Source organism: Ictidomys tridecemlineatus, chromosome 1 (genome assembly GCF_052094955.1).
Source record: "Ictidomys tridecemlineatus isolate mIctTri1 chromosome 1, mIctTri1.hap1, whole genome shotgun sequence".
Classification (NCBI taxonomy): domain Eukaryota; kingdom Metazoa; phylum Chordata; class Mammalia; order Rodentia; family Sciuridae; genus Ictidomys; species Ictidomys tridecemlineatus.
In genome coordinates this window covers 153,430,673-153,445,803 of record NC_135477.1, presented here as the reverse complement: position 1 = coordinate 153,445,803, position 15,131 = coordinate 153,430,673, and the positions used below count along the sequence as shown (strand labels likewise).

Sequence of the window (15,131 nt, the reverse complement as noted above, 5' to 3'; positions counted from 1 at the left end):
CCCCGCTGCTTTCCTCTGCTACACACTTCTACCATGATGTTCTGTATCACTGTGTGCCCCAAGGAATGGAGCTGGCCATCTATGAGCCATAGACATGAGCCCCCAAATAAACTTTTCCTCTTTAAAATTGTTCTTGTCAGGCATTTTGGTCACAGCAAGTAGAAAAACTGACTAAAACAGAAAAGAAAGAATTAAGTATATTGGGACAGCAAAGTAGCCAAGGAAAGGAAAAGGAGTTCCACCTGGCTTTATGCCACCTTGAGCAGAGAATTGCAATAAAGGGTGCCCTTCCTTTCAAGGCCACCTGATATCCGCTCCCTCCTTCTCCCTTCCCTTGTTAGTCACACTCACTCACTATTTTACATGGCTTAAGATGCCTGCCAGCTCTCCTCTACACACTGCCCTTCCTCAGGTCCCAGACCAACTGGAGTTTTCTATATACTGAGAACTAATATGTTCTCAAACTCTTTCAGTTGTGGAATCTCCTCTCAAAATGTTCAGATGCATTAGGTAAGCTATCCATTTTGTCCTCTGGTTGAGGATTATCACAGAGTACTTATCTTCTTTTTATCGTTTGCACTTTAGCCCCTCATTCTGGATTTGGATCTCCTGATGTTATGATTTGGATATGTGATGTCCTCCCAAAAGTTCATGTGTGAGAAATGCAATAACGTTCAGAAATGAAATGATTAGATTATGAGAGCTGTAACCTAATGAGTTGATTAATACACGTGAATGGTTAACTGGGTGGTAAATGTAGGCAGGTAGGGTGTGGCCAGAGGAAGTAGGTCACTGGGGGCATAACTTTGGTATTTATATTCTATCCCTGGTGAGCAGAGCCCTCTCTTCTTCCTGGTTGTCATGAACTGAATAGCCTTCCTCCACCACGTCCTTCCTCCATGACATTCTCCCTCACCTTGGCCCAGAGCAATGGAGTCAGCCAACCATGGACAGAACCTCTGAAAGCCTGAGCCAAAATAAACCTTTCCCCTTCTAAGTTGTTCTTGTCTAGTTTTTTGGTCACAGGGATGAAAAGATGACTGATACACCTGGTTACTCAACCTCTCCACCCACATTTTAAAATAACAATTTTGAGCTGGGCACTGTGGGACATGCCTGTGATCCCAGCTACTCAGGAGACTGAGGCAGAAGGATAACAAGCTGGAGACCAGCCTCAGCAACTTAGTGAGAACCTGACTCAAAATAAAGGACTGGGGTCAGTTGCATTGGCACACACCTGTAATCCCAGTGGCTCACAAGTTCAAAGCTAGCTTCAACAACTTAGTTTGGCCTGGTATCAAAAAAAAAAAAAAAAAAAACTGGGGGTATAACTCAGTGGTACTAGCACTAGGAGAACAAAAAAAATTTTGTTGTACAGTTCCATGATTTTGAAAAATATACAGCTATACCATGTAGCCATTATCATTATGCAGATATACAATATTTATATTTCCTCAAAAGATTTTCTCTGAAGTTCTTTATTTCCAAGATACCAAATTTATATATGGTGTTTTCTCATGACCAATGTTGATATCATTTTTACTAACACTACTTTTGTAAACTCAACTTAATTCTGACACTAACTACCCAGAATTGGCATTAGACTCCATAGGCTGAAAGGTTCAGTCAGCTACAAACATGGTGCTGATGCTGGGCTAACTATAAATCTGGGGGTTCTTATAAGTTTCTCTCAGGTGTCATAATTTGCTAAATAGAATGAGTCATAGAATTCAGCAACTCAGAACTTTAAGTTTACTGGTTCATTTTATATATTTTTTTTGGGGGGGAAGGAATGGGTACTGGGGTGCTTTACTGAGCTACATCCCATCTCTTTTCTGAGATAGGATCTTGCCAAGGGTCTCACCAAGTTGCTGATGCTGGCCTCAAACTTGCAATCTCTGTCTCACCCTCCCAAATCGCTGGGATGACAGGCATATGCCAGCATGCCCAGTCTTTACTGGATCCTTATAAAGAATATAACCTAGAAACAGACTAATGGAAGAGATGTACAACGGCAAGGGTGGTTCCCGCAGTCTGGCTGGCACAAATAACCGAGCCACCAGAAAGCACTTGTATGTTCAAACAGGAAACTTTATTGCCTGAACTCCACCAGCACTCCAAGCACCCTTCCCGGGAACTCACCCAGACTCCACCTGGCTCCCCGTGCACTCCCTCGGAACCCCTGGAGAACTCAACAGGGAACTCCAAAGTAGCAAAGGTCTACATACAACTGAATACACAGCTTAACTTAACCATCATCATCTCAATGGCTCCCTGGCCTCTCAACCACTCCCTTCTGGCAAAATGCCATGTGTCATCCCATCTTGGCTGTGCCCCTCAACAGGTGGTGTGCCACTTTCCTGGTACCTCACCTGCTGACCAACCCAGATGCACTCCAAATTCCATCAGTTTGGAGGTTTTAATGGAGGTTTCATTTTGTATGTATGGTTGATTAAATCATTAGCCATAGATAACTGAAGTTACCTCCCCTTCCTCCAGGGTGAGGATTGAAATTTCCAACTCTCTATTTATATGTTTAGTTCCTTTGATCATAAGCCCCTATCTTAAATCTGTCTGGGGGCTACCAATACCCACCTCACTGGCATAAATATGGTTGAAAGGGGCTCATTATGCATTACAAAAGATACTCTTTATCACTCAGAAGACTGTTAAGAGTTTTTAGGAACTCTATTCTAGAAATCAGGAACCAAAAATAGCTTTTATTGTATTTACACCCATTCCAATCAATCCCTACACAATAGGCTTAGGCAAAAACTGATCTGCTTTCTGCTACTTGAGATAAGCCTTTTCTTTCTAGGGCTTCATAGAAATGGAATTTCACAGATATAATAGTCATCTCTTGCCCAAGTTTTGGGTTTGCCAGAGGTTTCAGTTACCCTTGGCCAACTTTGCTCCAAAAATAGTACATGGAAAATTCCAGAAATAAAAATTCATGAGATTTAAATAACTTATATTACAATATGTTGTCAAAATAATTTTATTTTATTATTAATGTTGGTAATCTCTCATTGTGCCTAATTTATATATTAAATTTTATTGTATATGTTTATAGGAAAAAACAAAGTGATGGTGATAAACCCAATCTGATTTATTTATTTATTTTAAAATATTTTCAGTTGTAGACAGAGACAATATCTTTATTTTGTTTATTTAGTTTTTTATGTGGTGCTAAGGATTGAACCCAGTGCCTCACGTATGCTAGGCACTCTACCACTGAGCCACAACCCCAGCCCCACTCATCTGATTTATTATATGATCATTTTGTGTGACCATATAATGACTATGATTCTAGGTTATCTTATCCACCTGAAAAATGACAATACACGTAGTATAATAACTTGAAAATAATCAATGTTAAGTTACAGACTTGCTTAAAGAACATGTAACTAAAATAGGTAAATTTTGTTACTACCGGTTGCCACTAAATATATTGTACAATTAAAATAAATAAATAAATAAATAAAGGGCCGGGATGTAGCTCGGTGGTTAAGCACCCCTCAGTTAAATCCCTTGTACCAAAACAAACAAAATCAAAGTCTCAGAAGTCAAATCGAGATAACTATGAGGAAAAACAAGATTTTCTTCCTTTGTAATTGAGTATTGCTCTTGGTTGTTAGGAGAAGGGACCCTGACACTAGCCAGTGTGGCACAAATGCCTGTGGTGTGGAAAACTGGAAAAATAACTTTTAATTCCTCTTCTTCTTTCCTCACTGCTGTGAGGATGAATTTTATGTCATTAGACTCAGACCTATTGGGACCTGGCAGTCCCTTATTCATGGGTTCTGAATCTATTATTTTCAGTAATGACATGGATGTGGAATCTCTCAAAGGAGCTAGGGAACAACTATTTTTTGTTTGTTTTAAATTGTGAATCTAAATTCTGCAGTTTTCATTAAATTTCCTCAAAATCCAGGTCTGTTTATGAATAAGGTTAACATGTGAAATGAGAATCACCCATCATCTCTATTAACTTTTCCTGTCCAAATCATCAAATGACTTCCTTGAGTTTTTTTGGCCGTCTACGGAAATAAGGGAATCTAAAAGTTCTTGTATATTATTCCTGGTGATTGCCTATTACTTGCCTGAAATATCATGGTTGTTAGTACATATTAATTTTTTTTAAATTTTTTTTAATATTTATTTTCTAGTTCTCGGCGGACACAACATCTTTGTTGGTATGTGGTGCTGAGGATCGAACCCGGGCCGCACGCATGCCAGGCGAGCGTGCTACTGCTTGAGCCACTTCCCCAGCCCCAGTACATATTAATTTTAATAACAGATAATTTGGAGAGAGAATCTATCACTCACTGGTTTGTTTTTAAATATCCCTGGGCTTTGATTCCTTCTCCATCAGACAACTTTCTGAGGGCTCCTAAGCATTCTGATGATTAGAGAGTTTTGAGCAATAACCATGGAAACTGACTTTTTTGTTATTGTTGTTGAGGGAGGCAGTCCTGGGGATTACTTCACACATGCTAGACAAGTGTTCTACCACTGCTACATCCCCATATCTTTTGATTTTTTTTTAATTTTGAGACTGAATTCCCTAAACTGGCTTTGAACTTGCAATCTTCCTGCTTTAGCATCTGGAGTAACTGAGATCCTAGATGAGTACCATTGCACCCAGCTTGACATTCTAATTCTAAAATTTATTTGGAAATACAAATGACCTAGAAGGTCAAATACTGTTGGAAGATTTCACTACCAGATACAAGACTTACTGTAATTGATAAATTTGATAATTGAGAAATGAGCCAGGCACAGTGGTGCATACCTGTAATCCCAGTGGCTCAGGAGGCCCAGGAAGGAGGATTGTGAGTTCAAAGCTAGTCTCAGCAACAGGGAGGTGATAAGAGACTCAGTGACAGCCTGTCTCCAAAGAAAATACAAAATAGGGCTGGGGATGTGGCTCAGTGGTCGAGTGCCCTTGAGTTCAATTCCCAGTTTCAAAATAATAACAACAACAACAACAACAACAATAATTTAAAAATGACACTGGGGGCAAGTTGGGCACGGGGGGGCACATGCCTGTAATCCCAGCAATTTGGGAGGCTGAGACAGGAGAATCGCAATTTCAAAGCTTCAGCAAAAAGCAAGGTGCTAAGCAACTCAATGAGACCCTGTATCTAAATAAAATACAAAAATACAACTACAAATGTGGCTCAGTGGTTAAGTGCCCCTGAGTTCAACCCCCAGAACCAGAAAAAAAAAAAAAAAAGAATTAGAGAACATAGCCTGGCACAGTGGCACACACCTGTAGTCCCAGCTACTCAGGAAGTTGAGGCAGGAGGATTGCTTGAGCCAGGAATTCAAGACCAGTCTGGGCAACATAGCAAGACCCTGTCTTGGGGAAGTAATAAAAAAGCCCAGAAGGAGATCCACATATACACAGCCACATGATGAACAATGAAGACCCATAGCAGCTAGTTGAGAAAAGGCTCACCTTTTCTATAAATGGTGCTAAGTCAATATAAAAAATCTCCATTAAAAAAATCTCAGACCAGAGATTTAACTCAAAATGGAGCACAGTCCTAAATGTAAAGCTAGAAGACGAAAAAAAGAGAAGATCTTAGTAACCTTAGGTTTGGCAAAGAATTCTTAAATATGACCCCAAAAGCATGAACTATAAAAGAAAAAAATTGATAAAATTACTTCAAAAAAAAAAAAAAACCAAAATTTTGTTCTAAAGAGCAAGCCACAGACTGGGAGGAAATATTTATAAAATATATCTGACCCAGAACTTTTTTTTTAAGGGGGGGGGAGAGAGGCGGGGGAGGAGGGAATTCTTTAATATTCATTTTTTCTGGTTCTCGGGGGACACAACATCTTTGTATGTGGTGCTGAAGATAGAACCCGGGCCGCACGCATGCCAGGCGAGCGTCCTACCGCTTGAGCCACATCCCCAGCCCCTGACCCAGAACTTTTTGTCTAGTATTAAAAAACTAAGATTCGAGCTGGGGATGTGGCTCAAAAGGTAACGCGCTCGCCTGGCATGCGTGCCACCCCGGTTCGATCCTCAGCACCACATACAAAGATGTGGTGTCCGCCGAGAACTAAAAAATAAATATTCAAAATTCTCTCTCTCTCTCCTCTCTCTCTCTCTCTCTCTCTCTCCCCCCTCTCTCACTCTCTCTTTAAAACAACAACAACAAAAAAAAACTATGATTCAATAAGTCAACCAATTGATTTTAAAAATGGGCATAAGACTTAAACAACCACTTCCTCAAAATGAATAATAAGAGTTGGGGGATATAACTCAGGAGCACTTGCTTAGCATGTGAGAGTTGCTGGTTCCATCCCAAGGACACCCCCCAACCTCTCCACACACACACAAAACATGCATAATAATGAGAGAAATGCAAATTGAAAATACAACTTAGACACTCTTCTACAATATTTAAAATTAAGAAAGTTTACCATGCCACATGTTATCCAGGATGTAGAAGAACAGAAACTTTCTTTCACTCTTGTTGGGGATGAAATACAACCATTTTGAAAAGTTTGGCAGCTTCAGCCAGATGTGGTGACACACACCTGTAATGCCAGTTACTCTGGAGGCTTAAGTGGGAATATCATCTGAGCCCAAGAGTTTGAGACCAGCCTGGGCAACATGGAGAGGATCCCATTTCAAAAAGAAAGAAATGAGCTGGGGATGTAGCTCAATGGTAGAGTACTTACTTCACACCTGTGAAGCCCTGGGTTCAATCTCCAGCACCACAAAACAACAACAACAACAGCAGCAAATTCTGGCAGCCTCACAAAAAGGTAAACATATACCTACTATATGACCCAGCCATTCCACTTCTAGGTATTAATTCAAGAGTCATGAAAGATTATGTCCACACAAAGACATACAGACATGTATATATGCTTTATTTATAATTGCCCCCAAACTGGAAATAATTCAAATTTCCAGAAACAGGTGAATAGAAAAGCAAAGTGCATGGTATATCAATACAATGGAATGCTAGTCACTAATTAAAAAAGAATGGATTGTTAATTGAACAACATAGATATGCACACACACACACACACACACACATTAAAAAAAGAATACATATTGAATACTTGTCATTTATATAAAATTCTAGAAAATGCAAACTATAATGATGGGGGCACAGAAAACTTTTTGAAGGTAAGGGAACCTTCTTTATAATTGATTTTGGAGATATCACATACAAATTATCAAAACATATCAAATTGTGTATGATAAATATGCATAGTTTATTATGTCAATTATACCTCAGTTAAACTGTTAAAGAGGTGGACACAGTAGCACATGCCTGTTATCCCAGCTCCCCAGGAGGCTGAGACAGGAGGATCACTTGAGCTCAGGAGTTTGATGCCAGCTTGGGCAACTCAGCCAGAACCTTTTTCAAAATAAAAATAAAAGAACTGATAATGAAAAAGGTTCCCAGGAAGTGGTGCTACAATCTCACTCTGCCTCTCTTGGGAACTCTCCTGGAGTTGGGCCTGATCCCTCCTAGGGCCATGCAGAAGGGCAGATTAACTGGGAGGCCCAGGAAGAGGTCCTTGAAATTGATAAAGCCAAGTAGAGGTGATGGCAGTCAACTGGCGGGCTTGGCAAGTAGGGCTGTCGTCATTTCCTTCCACAGTCTCAAAACATGGCAACTGTCCTTCAGATATGCCCAGCTCCTTACTTCCTCAAGCCCCCAGTCATCAAAAGGTGGGGATCCCCTCATCATTCAAATCATTCATGAATGTTAAGTGCCTTCTCTAAGTATCATGTCCAAATTAGTTCCTACCCCTCACCCTGCCTAAAGTCAATTTCGACATTTCCGGTTTACTTTCTTCATCTTAAATATCACAATCAGAAATTCTTGTCCATTTAGTAATTTCCTTTCCTTTTCGTTGTCTATTATTTTCCTCCTTCTTTTATGCTGTTGTTGCTTCAACCAGATCTCTATTACTGGTAGTATGTCCATCCCACAGGTACTTTAAGTTTCAGGTGATAACTCATGATTGTCCCTGCTAATAACTGACTGAAATGTGGGAAGGGAAGTGAGGTGAATATGCTAGACCAGCTCCCTTTCCTTCAGGAAGCTTAACTCTAATGTAATTTGTCCTCTGAGTTCCCAATGAAAAATGAGACTGAAGCTAGTCTCCACTTAAGACCACCTTTTTTTTTTTTTAATTGGGGATCAGATCCCAGGTGCACTCTATCACTGAACTAAGTCCCTAGTTTCTCTGTCTCTGTCCCTCTGTCCCTTTGTCTCTCTCTCTTTTTCTTTCTTTTTTTTTAAAGAACTTTTTATTTAATTGATTTTCTGTCATTTTTTTTATTTTCCAATTTCATTAAGCTCCATTGTGATCATTATAATTTCCTTTCTTCTGTGTACTTTGAATTTTATTTGCTATTCTTTCTCATTTCTTTTTTTTAAGAGAGAGTGATAGAGGAGAGAGAGAGAGAGAGAGAATTTTTAATATTTATTTTTAGTTCTCGGCGGACACAACATCTTTGTTGGTATGTGGTGGTGAGGGTCGAACCCGGGCCGCACGCATGCCAGGCGAGCGCGATACCGCTTGAGCCACATCCTCAGCCTCTCTCTCTTTTTCTTGAGATAGGTTTTCACTAAATTGCTGAAGCTGGCCTTGAATTTGCAATCCTCCTGCCTCAGCCTCCCAAGTCAATGGGATGACATGCCTATGTTATTGTGCCTGGCTGAAGATCACACTCTTTTTTTATATACCTTTATTTTATTTGTTTATTTTATGTGGTGCTGAGGATCGAACCCAGTGCCTCACACATGCCAGATGAGCACTCTACCACTGAGCCATAACCCTAGCCCAAGATCATACTCTTAACTTTTTTCTTTGCCCTGCCCTGCCTTCCTAACTCCCTTCTCCTGAGAGCATTTCCCCCATAAATCACTTGGAGAAGAACTCTCATCGTAGATTGCTTCTAGAGAATGACACCCATGCCAGCTGTCTTTACTCCCTGTATTAATCTGTTTTCTGTTGCTATAACAAAATACCTGAAATTGGGTTCTTTTACACACACACACACACACAAACAAACACATACACACATATAATGTATATATAAAGCATATGTGTGTATATACGTGTGTGTGTGTTATTTATGAGGTGCAGAGAATCCAACCCAGTGCCTCACATGTATTAGGCAAGCACTCTACCACTGAGCCACAGCCCTAGCCCAAGACTGAGTGCTTTATAAAGGAAATTTATTTAGCTAACAGTTTTAGAAGTCTAAGAGTATGATGCCATCATCTGCTGACTCCAGTGAAATCTTTCTGGAGCATCATATCATGGTGATATGATAGCATAAGTGAGAGGGAGAGATCACATGGCAAAACAGGAAGCCAGGGCACAGGGAAGGATGTTACTCTTTTTATAACAACCCTTTCTCACAGGAACTCACTAATTCCCCAAACCAGCATTAACCCCTTGGAAGGACAGTATCCCCAATGACCTAATTATCTTCCAATAGGCCCCTTCTCTTAAAGATTCCACCAGAGGTTGAGGGTAGAGTACACATTTATCATGCGCAAGGCCCTGGGTTCAATCCCCAGCACCACTCCTTCTCCAAAAATCGTTTCTACTGCCTCTTATATTGCCACACAGGAGACCAAGCTTCCAACACATGAATCCTTGGGGGATAAGCCACATCTAAACCACAGCAGTCAATTAGAACAAATTCCTCTCAGTCTATGCATATGACCCCCTCCCACCCACCCTGCTGGTTAAATAGCAGAGTATATTTACTTCCCTAGAAGAGTGCCTAGAACACAGTAAGTGCTCAATAAATTAACCAAATGAATGTAGGGGCAAGCCAAGGATCTTTTATAATTCAGCTGTCAGCAATGCTCCAGCCTGGAGGCATTGTGAGTCATAGCTGGTAAAGAGGAGCTAAGTGGCTCAGAGATGAGACCAGGCCTGGGACAGCAGCTTGGCACCTCCAGCACATCTTCCAGGTGAGACACAACATGTAGCAAAGATTACTGGGAAAGGGCCCTCTGGAGAGTTGTAACAAGGGTGGATCTGGAAGTGGGCTCTCCTAGATGGTCTCCTTGAACCAGATTCAGGGGAGGTATCATCCATCTCTTAGCTCTATGTGATAAATAAGTGTGTAGAATTAATGAAGGTAAGACAGAGGGAAATCTGCCCCAGTTAGTCCTCTTTTCTCCCTCCATGAGAAGAGGAATTTTAAAACACAAAACACATATCCCTTTCTTACATAATAGAATCAGCACTTACTGGGGAAAAAGAGCCAGTAGAATGGGACTTATCTGTTTTGTTATCTGAACTTTAGATTCATTGAGGAAGTAGTCTGCTTAGTACAAAAGTCACTTCTAGTGTGCACCAGCCATTACCTTGAAACCAGAGCATAGATCTAGGCAAAGGCGTTTGTCCCAGGATGTCACTGAGCATACTGTATTGTGATCTATGTGGATATCTCTTTCTGGCTGGACCAGGAGTTTATTAAAAGCAGGCACAGTCTGTGCTAGTATCCCCTGCCCAGACCAAGGGTTGGCACATAGCAGGTGCCAGTTCAAGGTTGAATGACAAGGGCAGTAATGGTGTTGGTTTTGTCAGACATCCCATCAGATACTTTGCAGAATCCAAATCCTGGCTTTGTAATCCTTTAGCAGTTCCCTCTTACCTAGAGTAAGCAAATTGCTAAGCCTGCCTGTAGACACCTCAAGTGCCTTGGTTCAGCTTCTTCTGCTGGTGCCAGAATCAATCCTACCCCAACCTCTTCCACACATTTGCAGCATGAAAGTCTTACCCCTCTCTTCACTTTTTCTAGAAGCTCTCCATCTATTCATACCCATTCCTCCTGGAAAAGTTCTGTTCCTCCATTAAGTACCTACTGGTCTCGCTATCATTCCTTCCTCTTCCACCCATGACCTCTTCCAGATGCAACTCAGAGAACAGGGCCCTAGACCTTCATGTACATGTCTATACCCAGGGCCCTGGCACCCAAGAGTGGTCTTTGGGGGAAGTGGTTTCTGTGAGCCTGTGCGTAGTGCGATTGTACAAGGATGAACTCTTCAGTGACCCGCAACTGGTTAGCCCAAAAAGCAAGCCATAAGCTAATCCAAGTTCATCAGCTTCGCGGTTTGCAAGCCTGTACCAACCAGGCGGTTCACCTAGGTATTTGTACCCAACAGTGCCCCTGGCTCGCCTTCATCATTCAGGACACCAGGGCTCCGGAGGCAAGGGGGCAGCACCGGTTGCCACTACCCTGCGGCCACCTGTGCGCACAGGCGAGAGGCCTGCCCACCCCTCACTCTGGCTGCCTTCGAGTGCCTGGCTAGGAGCCATACCAGCAGCTTTTGGGAGCTGCTGCGGCAATTCTGGGCCGATCATTTCTCGCGGCGCTTCTCACCACGGCGGCCGCCGCTGCGCCACATCTCCTCCATGTCCACCTTCTATCTGTTGGACCACCGGACGCGCCAGGCTGAGCTGGGCCTCAGCTACGGTGAGCCGCGCACACGCCTCAACAACCAGGCCTTCGTGTTCCGCAGCGGCCGGTGGAGAGCGGAGGGCCAGCAGCCGCGGTCACGGCCGCCGAAGTCCTCGCCAACCATCTCAGGCTGGAAACCACAGGTACAGCGAGTCAAAACCCAGATGCTTTTGGAGGAGAACAACTACCTGAAGCTGCAGCAAGAACTACTCATGGACATGCTGACTGAGACCACGGCGCGCATGCACCTGCTGGAAAAGCTCAACCCCGAGAACAGTCAGGCGCGCGCCTGGCAGAGGAAGATGCGCAAGAGTGAAGCCGCCGGCGGCGTGCTCATGATCGAACCGCGCGCTTCGGAGTCGCGATGATGCAATAAAACTCCGAGCCGCGCACGCGCGCCTGGCCCCTCGCCTTTAACCCGGGCTGGATCTGTGGAACCGCTGGGCTAGGGGTGATCTCAGGGGCTGACACTCTGTGCTAGGTGTGGACCAATGACGTTGACCTAAGCAATCCTCTTAGGAGCTTGAGATAGGACAGCAAGGAAGAATCTGTGAGTGCGACCCTCCAGATCCTGGAGTGGGAGCCTGGTTTGCTGCAAGCAGTTCGGGGTGGGGTGGGGCAAATGGCAGGTAATGGCATTCTAGGTCACCAAAGAACGGGGGGTGGGTGGGGGGCGAAGTCCAAAAGGCAAAGGAATCGCGGCGCTCTGGGAATGCAGGGTGCAGTGTGATGATGCCCAGGGTGAAGAGGTGGGTAGGGTTGAGGATTAGAGACTTTTCACTTTCACCCTAGAGATACAGGCTGGGAAATCTAGGGAAGTACCTTATCCCTGAGAGAAGCTTTGGCCCTTCCTATTCCCACCTGCCTGTTTGGCCTTTTGGAGAATCGTACCTCCAAAATAGGCCTTTTTCCTCTTTCCTAGAATAAGGAGGCCTTTTCAACCCGCACTTTGAAAAACAAAATGCATTTGTTGCCAACATTTCAGAATTTGAAATTTCAGATTTCTGGCCCAGCACAGTGTTTCATACCTCTAATTCCAACTACTAGGTAGGCCAAGGCAGGAGGATTACAAGTTTGAGGCCAGCCTCAACAATTTAGCAAGACCCTAGCAACTTGGTGAGACACTGTCTCAAAATAAAAAGCAAAAAATGGCTGGGAATGTAGCTCAGTGATAAAGTGCCCTTGGGTTCAATCCCCAGTACCAAAATTAAATAAAAAAAAGTAAATTTTAAAAAAAGTAAAACCGAGCTCGGTGACATAGGACTGTAATTCCAGTTCCTGGGGAGGTTGAAGCAGGAGGATGGCAAGTCAGAGTTCAGCCTCTGCAACTTAGCATGACCCTATCTCAAGACAAAAACTAAAAGGCTGGGGATGTAGCTCAATGGCAATATGTCCCTGTGTTCAATCTCTAGTATCTAAAATAGAAATAAAAGATAAATATAGGAAAGCAAATGAGGAGGGAATCAGAACTATGTACTAAAAAAAAATCAAGAACAAAAAGATATCAGTAATGGAGAAAATATACTAGGTGAAGGAAGGCAGACGCAAAGGACTATATATGGTATGATTCCATTTATATAAATATCCTGAATAGGTATATCCATGAAGACAGAAAGCCATTTCGTGGTTACCAAGGGGTGGGAAAAGGGAGTTACTAATTAATGGGATTTCCTTTTGGGGTGATGAATAATGCTTTGGAACTACAATGGTAATGATTGCACAACATGTGACTATACTAAAAGCCAGTAAATTGTACACTATAAAATGGTGAATTTTTTTTTTTTTTTTTTTTTTTTTTTTTTTTTTTTTTTAGTTCTCGGCGGACACAACATCTTTGTTGGTATGTGGTGCTGAGGATCGAACCCGGGCCGCACGCATGCCAGGCGAGCGCGCCACCGCTTGAGCCAAATCCCCAGCCCCTAAAATGGTGAATTTTATCACAATAAAAAAAAAATCAGTGGCACAGGTCTGTAATCCCAGAGGCTAAGGCAGGAGTATTACAAGGCCAGTATTCAGCAACTTAGTGAGACCCTGTCTCAAAATAGAAAATAGAAAAGGTCTGGAGATGTGGCTCAATATGGTTAAGCATCCCTGGGTTCAATCCCAGGTACCAATGTTGCAGGAATCAGACTGGTCAAGAAGCGGCAAATGGCACTTGGCGAGTGGGAGAAGTCAGATTTTATTTTTATATTGGCAGGCCCAGAGATCAAACTCCAAATTCTGAGCCCCCATTCCCAGTTTTTCACAACCTTTATAGGCAATCTGGTGCTATAAAATTTCTAGTTTACATGATAGAAGGCCCTGCAGGGGGTTTCTAGTGGGAAGCCTGTTTATAGAAGCAGAAAGTGATAAGGGCAAAAACTGGCTCTTTTCACAGGCCTCTGATAAATCTCTAGCCTTTTGTGCCCAAAGCCTGAACAGGGGCGTTTACACTTCAAAGCGAGTAATTAGATTCCTAGAGGCAGTTATTTACAATCCAAAAGGTAGAGGCCTATGGTTAATTAGGTTTCCTAAAGAAGGGCTGACAGAAAGGGGAAGAGAACTCACCCTTTTCCTGGGCACTAGTTTTTCATGATAGTGGTTTTATCATTTCATTTTACAACCAGTCCTGATTTTACCATCCATTACACCAAAAAAAAAAAAAAAAAAAAAGGAAAAAAAAAAAAGAAAGGAAAGGGAAAAAAAAAACAGAAAAAGAGGAAGGTGCTAGCATAAAAACATATGGCACGGTTAAATAGCAAAAATATAACTAGGTTATGATTGCTGTATGTATATAGGTGACTCTATGACCAGTGTGATTCTGCAATCTGTACAATTAGAAAAATGAGAAATTATACCCCAATGATTCAAGTGTATGAATTGCCAAGATCATTGTAATATCATGAATAGCTAATAAAAATAAATAAATTTAAAAATAAGACTAGGCATAAATATCTATAGATTGCTTTGGCTAACAGTTCTAGGATAGAGAAAATTATCCTGCCACACCGGCAAGGAGCCCCCCACAGCCCTGCAGCAGTGCCCAGTTCAAGGAGGGGCAATCAAGAGGATGATGGCAAGATATTTTGAGATATCTTTGTTCTTTCTGTTCTGGAATTTCACTCCCTGGCCCTACCCGCTGTCTGTAGCAGCCAAGTTCATTGCTCCAGGGGAGGGAAGTGCCAGAGAAGAAAGGAGAAACAAAGGACTTGGCTTACATCTCCTACAGCCCAGAACCGTCTGGGCACAGAGCTTTGCGAAAGTTATATTTGGGTGTGAGGTAGGAGGTCAAAAAGCCTGTGGGTTTGTCCACAGTGAGAGGAAAGATGAAAGAAAACAAGTGTAGACACCCGGTTGAATCTGCCATCGTGTATGTGTGTGTGTGTGTGTGTGTGTGTAATTCCACTTTCTTAATTCCACTTTCTCTTCCAGCTACTGCCTCATTTCTTTGCTCCCTTTTATAACTAAACTCCAAAAAATTGCTTGGATTCTCTGTCCCCAATTTCTCCTTCCCCGTTTGCTCTTAAGCCCCCTCAACTTCGGATTTCTCACTTCCTACTTTCTCCCCAACCTACTTTTGTTAGGGATGCTGTAGACCTCCTTGCGATTATTAAGTCCTTTGGCCAGTTTTCTGGCCTCATCTTACCGCATCAGCAGCATTTCATACTGTGATGGCAAA

The 15,131-nt window shown here is 42.4% G+C and overlaps 1 protein-coding gene across 1 annotated transcript; it reads left to right on the top strand.

Moving 5' to 3' along the window:
• Positions 1-11,197: 11,197 nt before the first annotated feature.
• On the top strand, positions 11,198-12,127 carry Cby3 (chibby family member 3). The gene has a single exon (XM_040273198.2). The coding sequence runs from the start codon at positions 11,428-11,430 to the stop codon at positions 11,839-11,841; it is 414 nt and encodes a 137-aa protein (XP_040129132.2). The 5' UTR covers positions 11,198-11,427; the 3' UTR covers positions 11,842-12,127.
• The last annotated feature ends 3,004 nt before the right edge of the window (positions 12,128-15,131 follow it).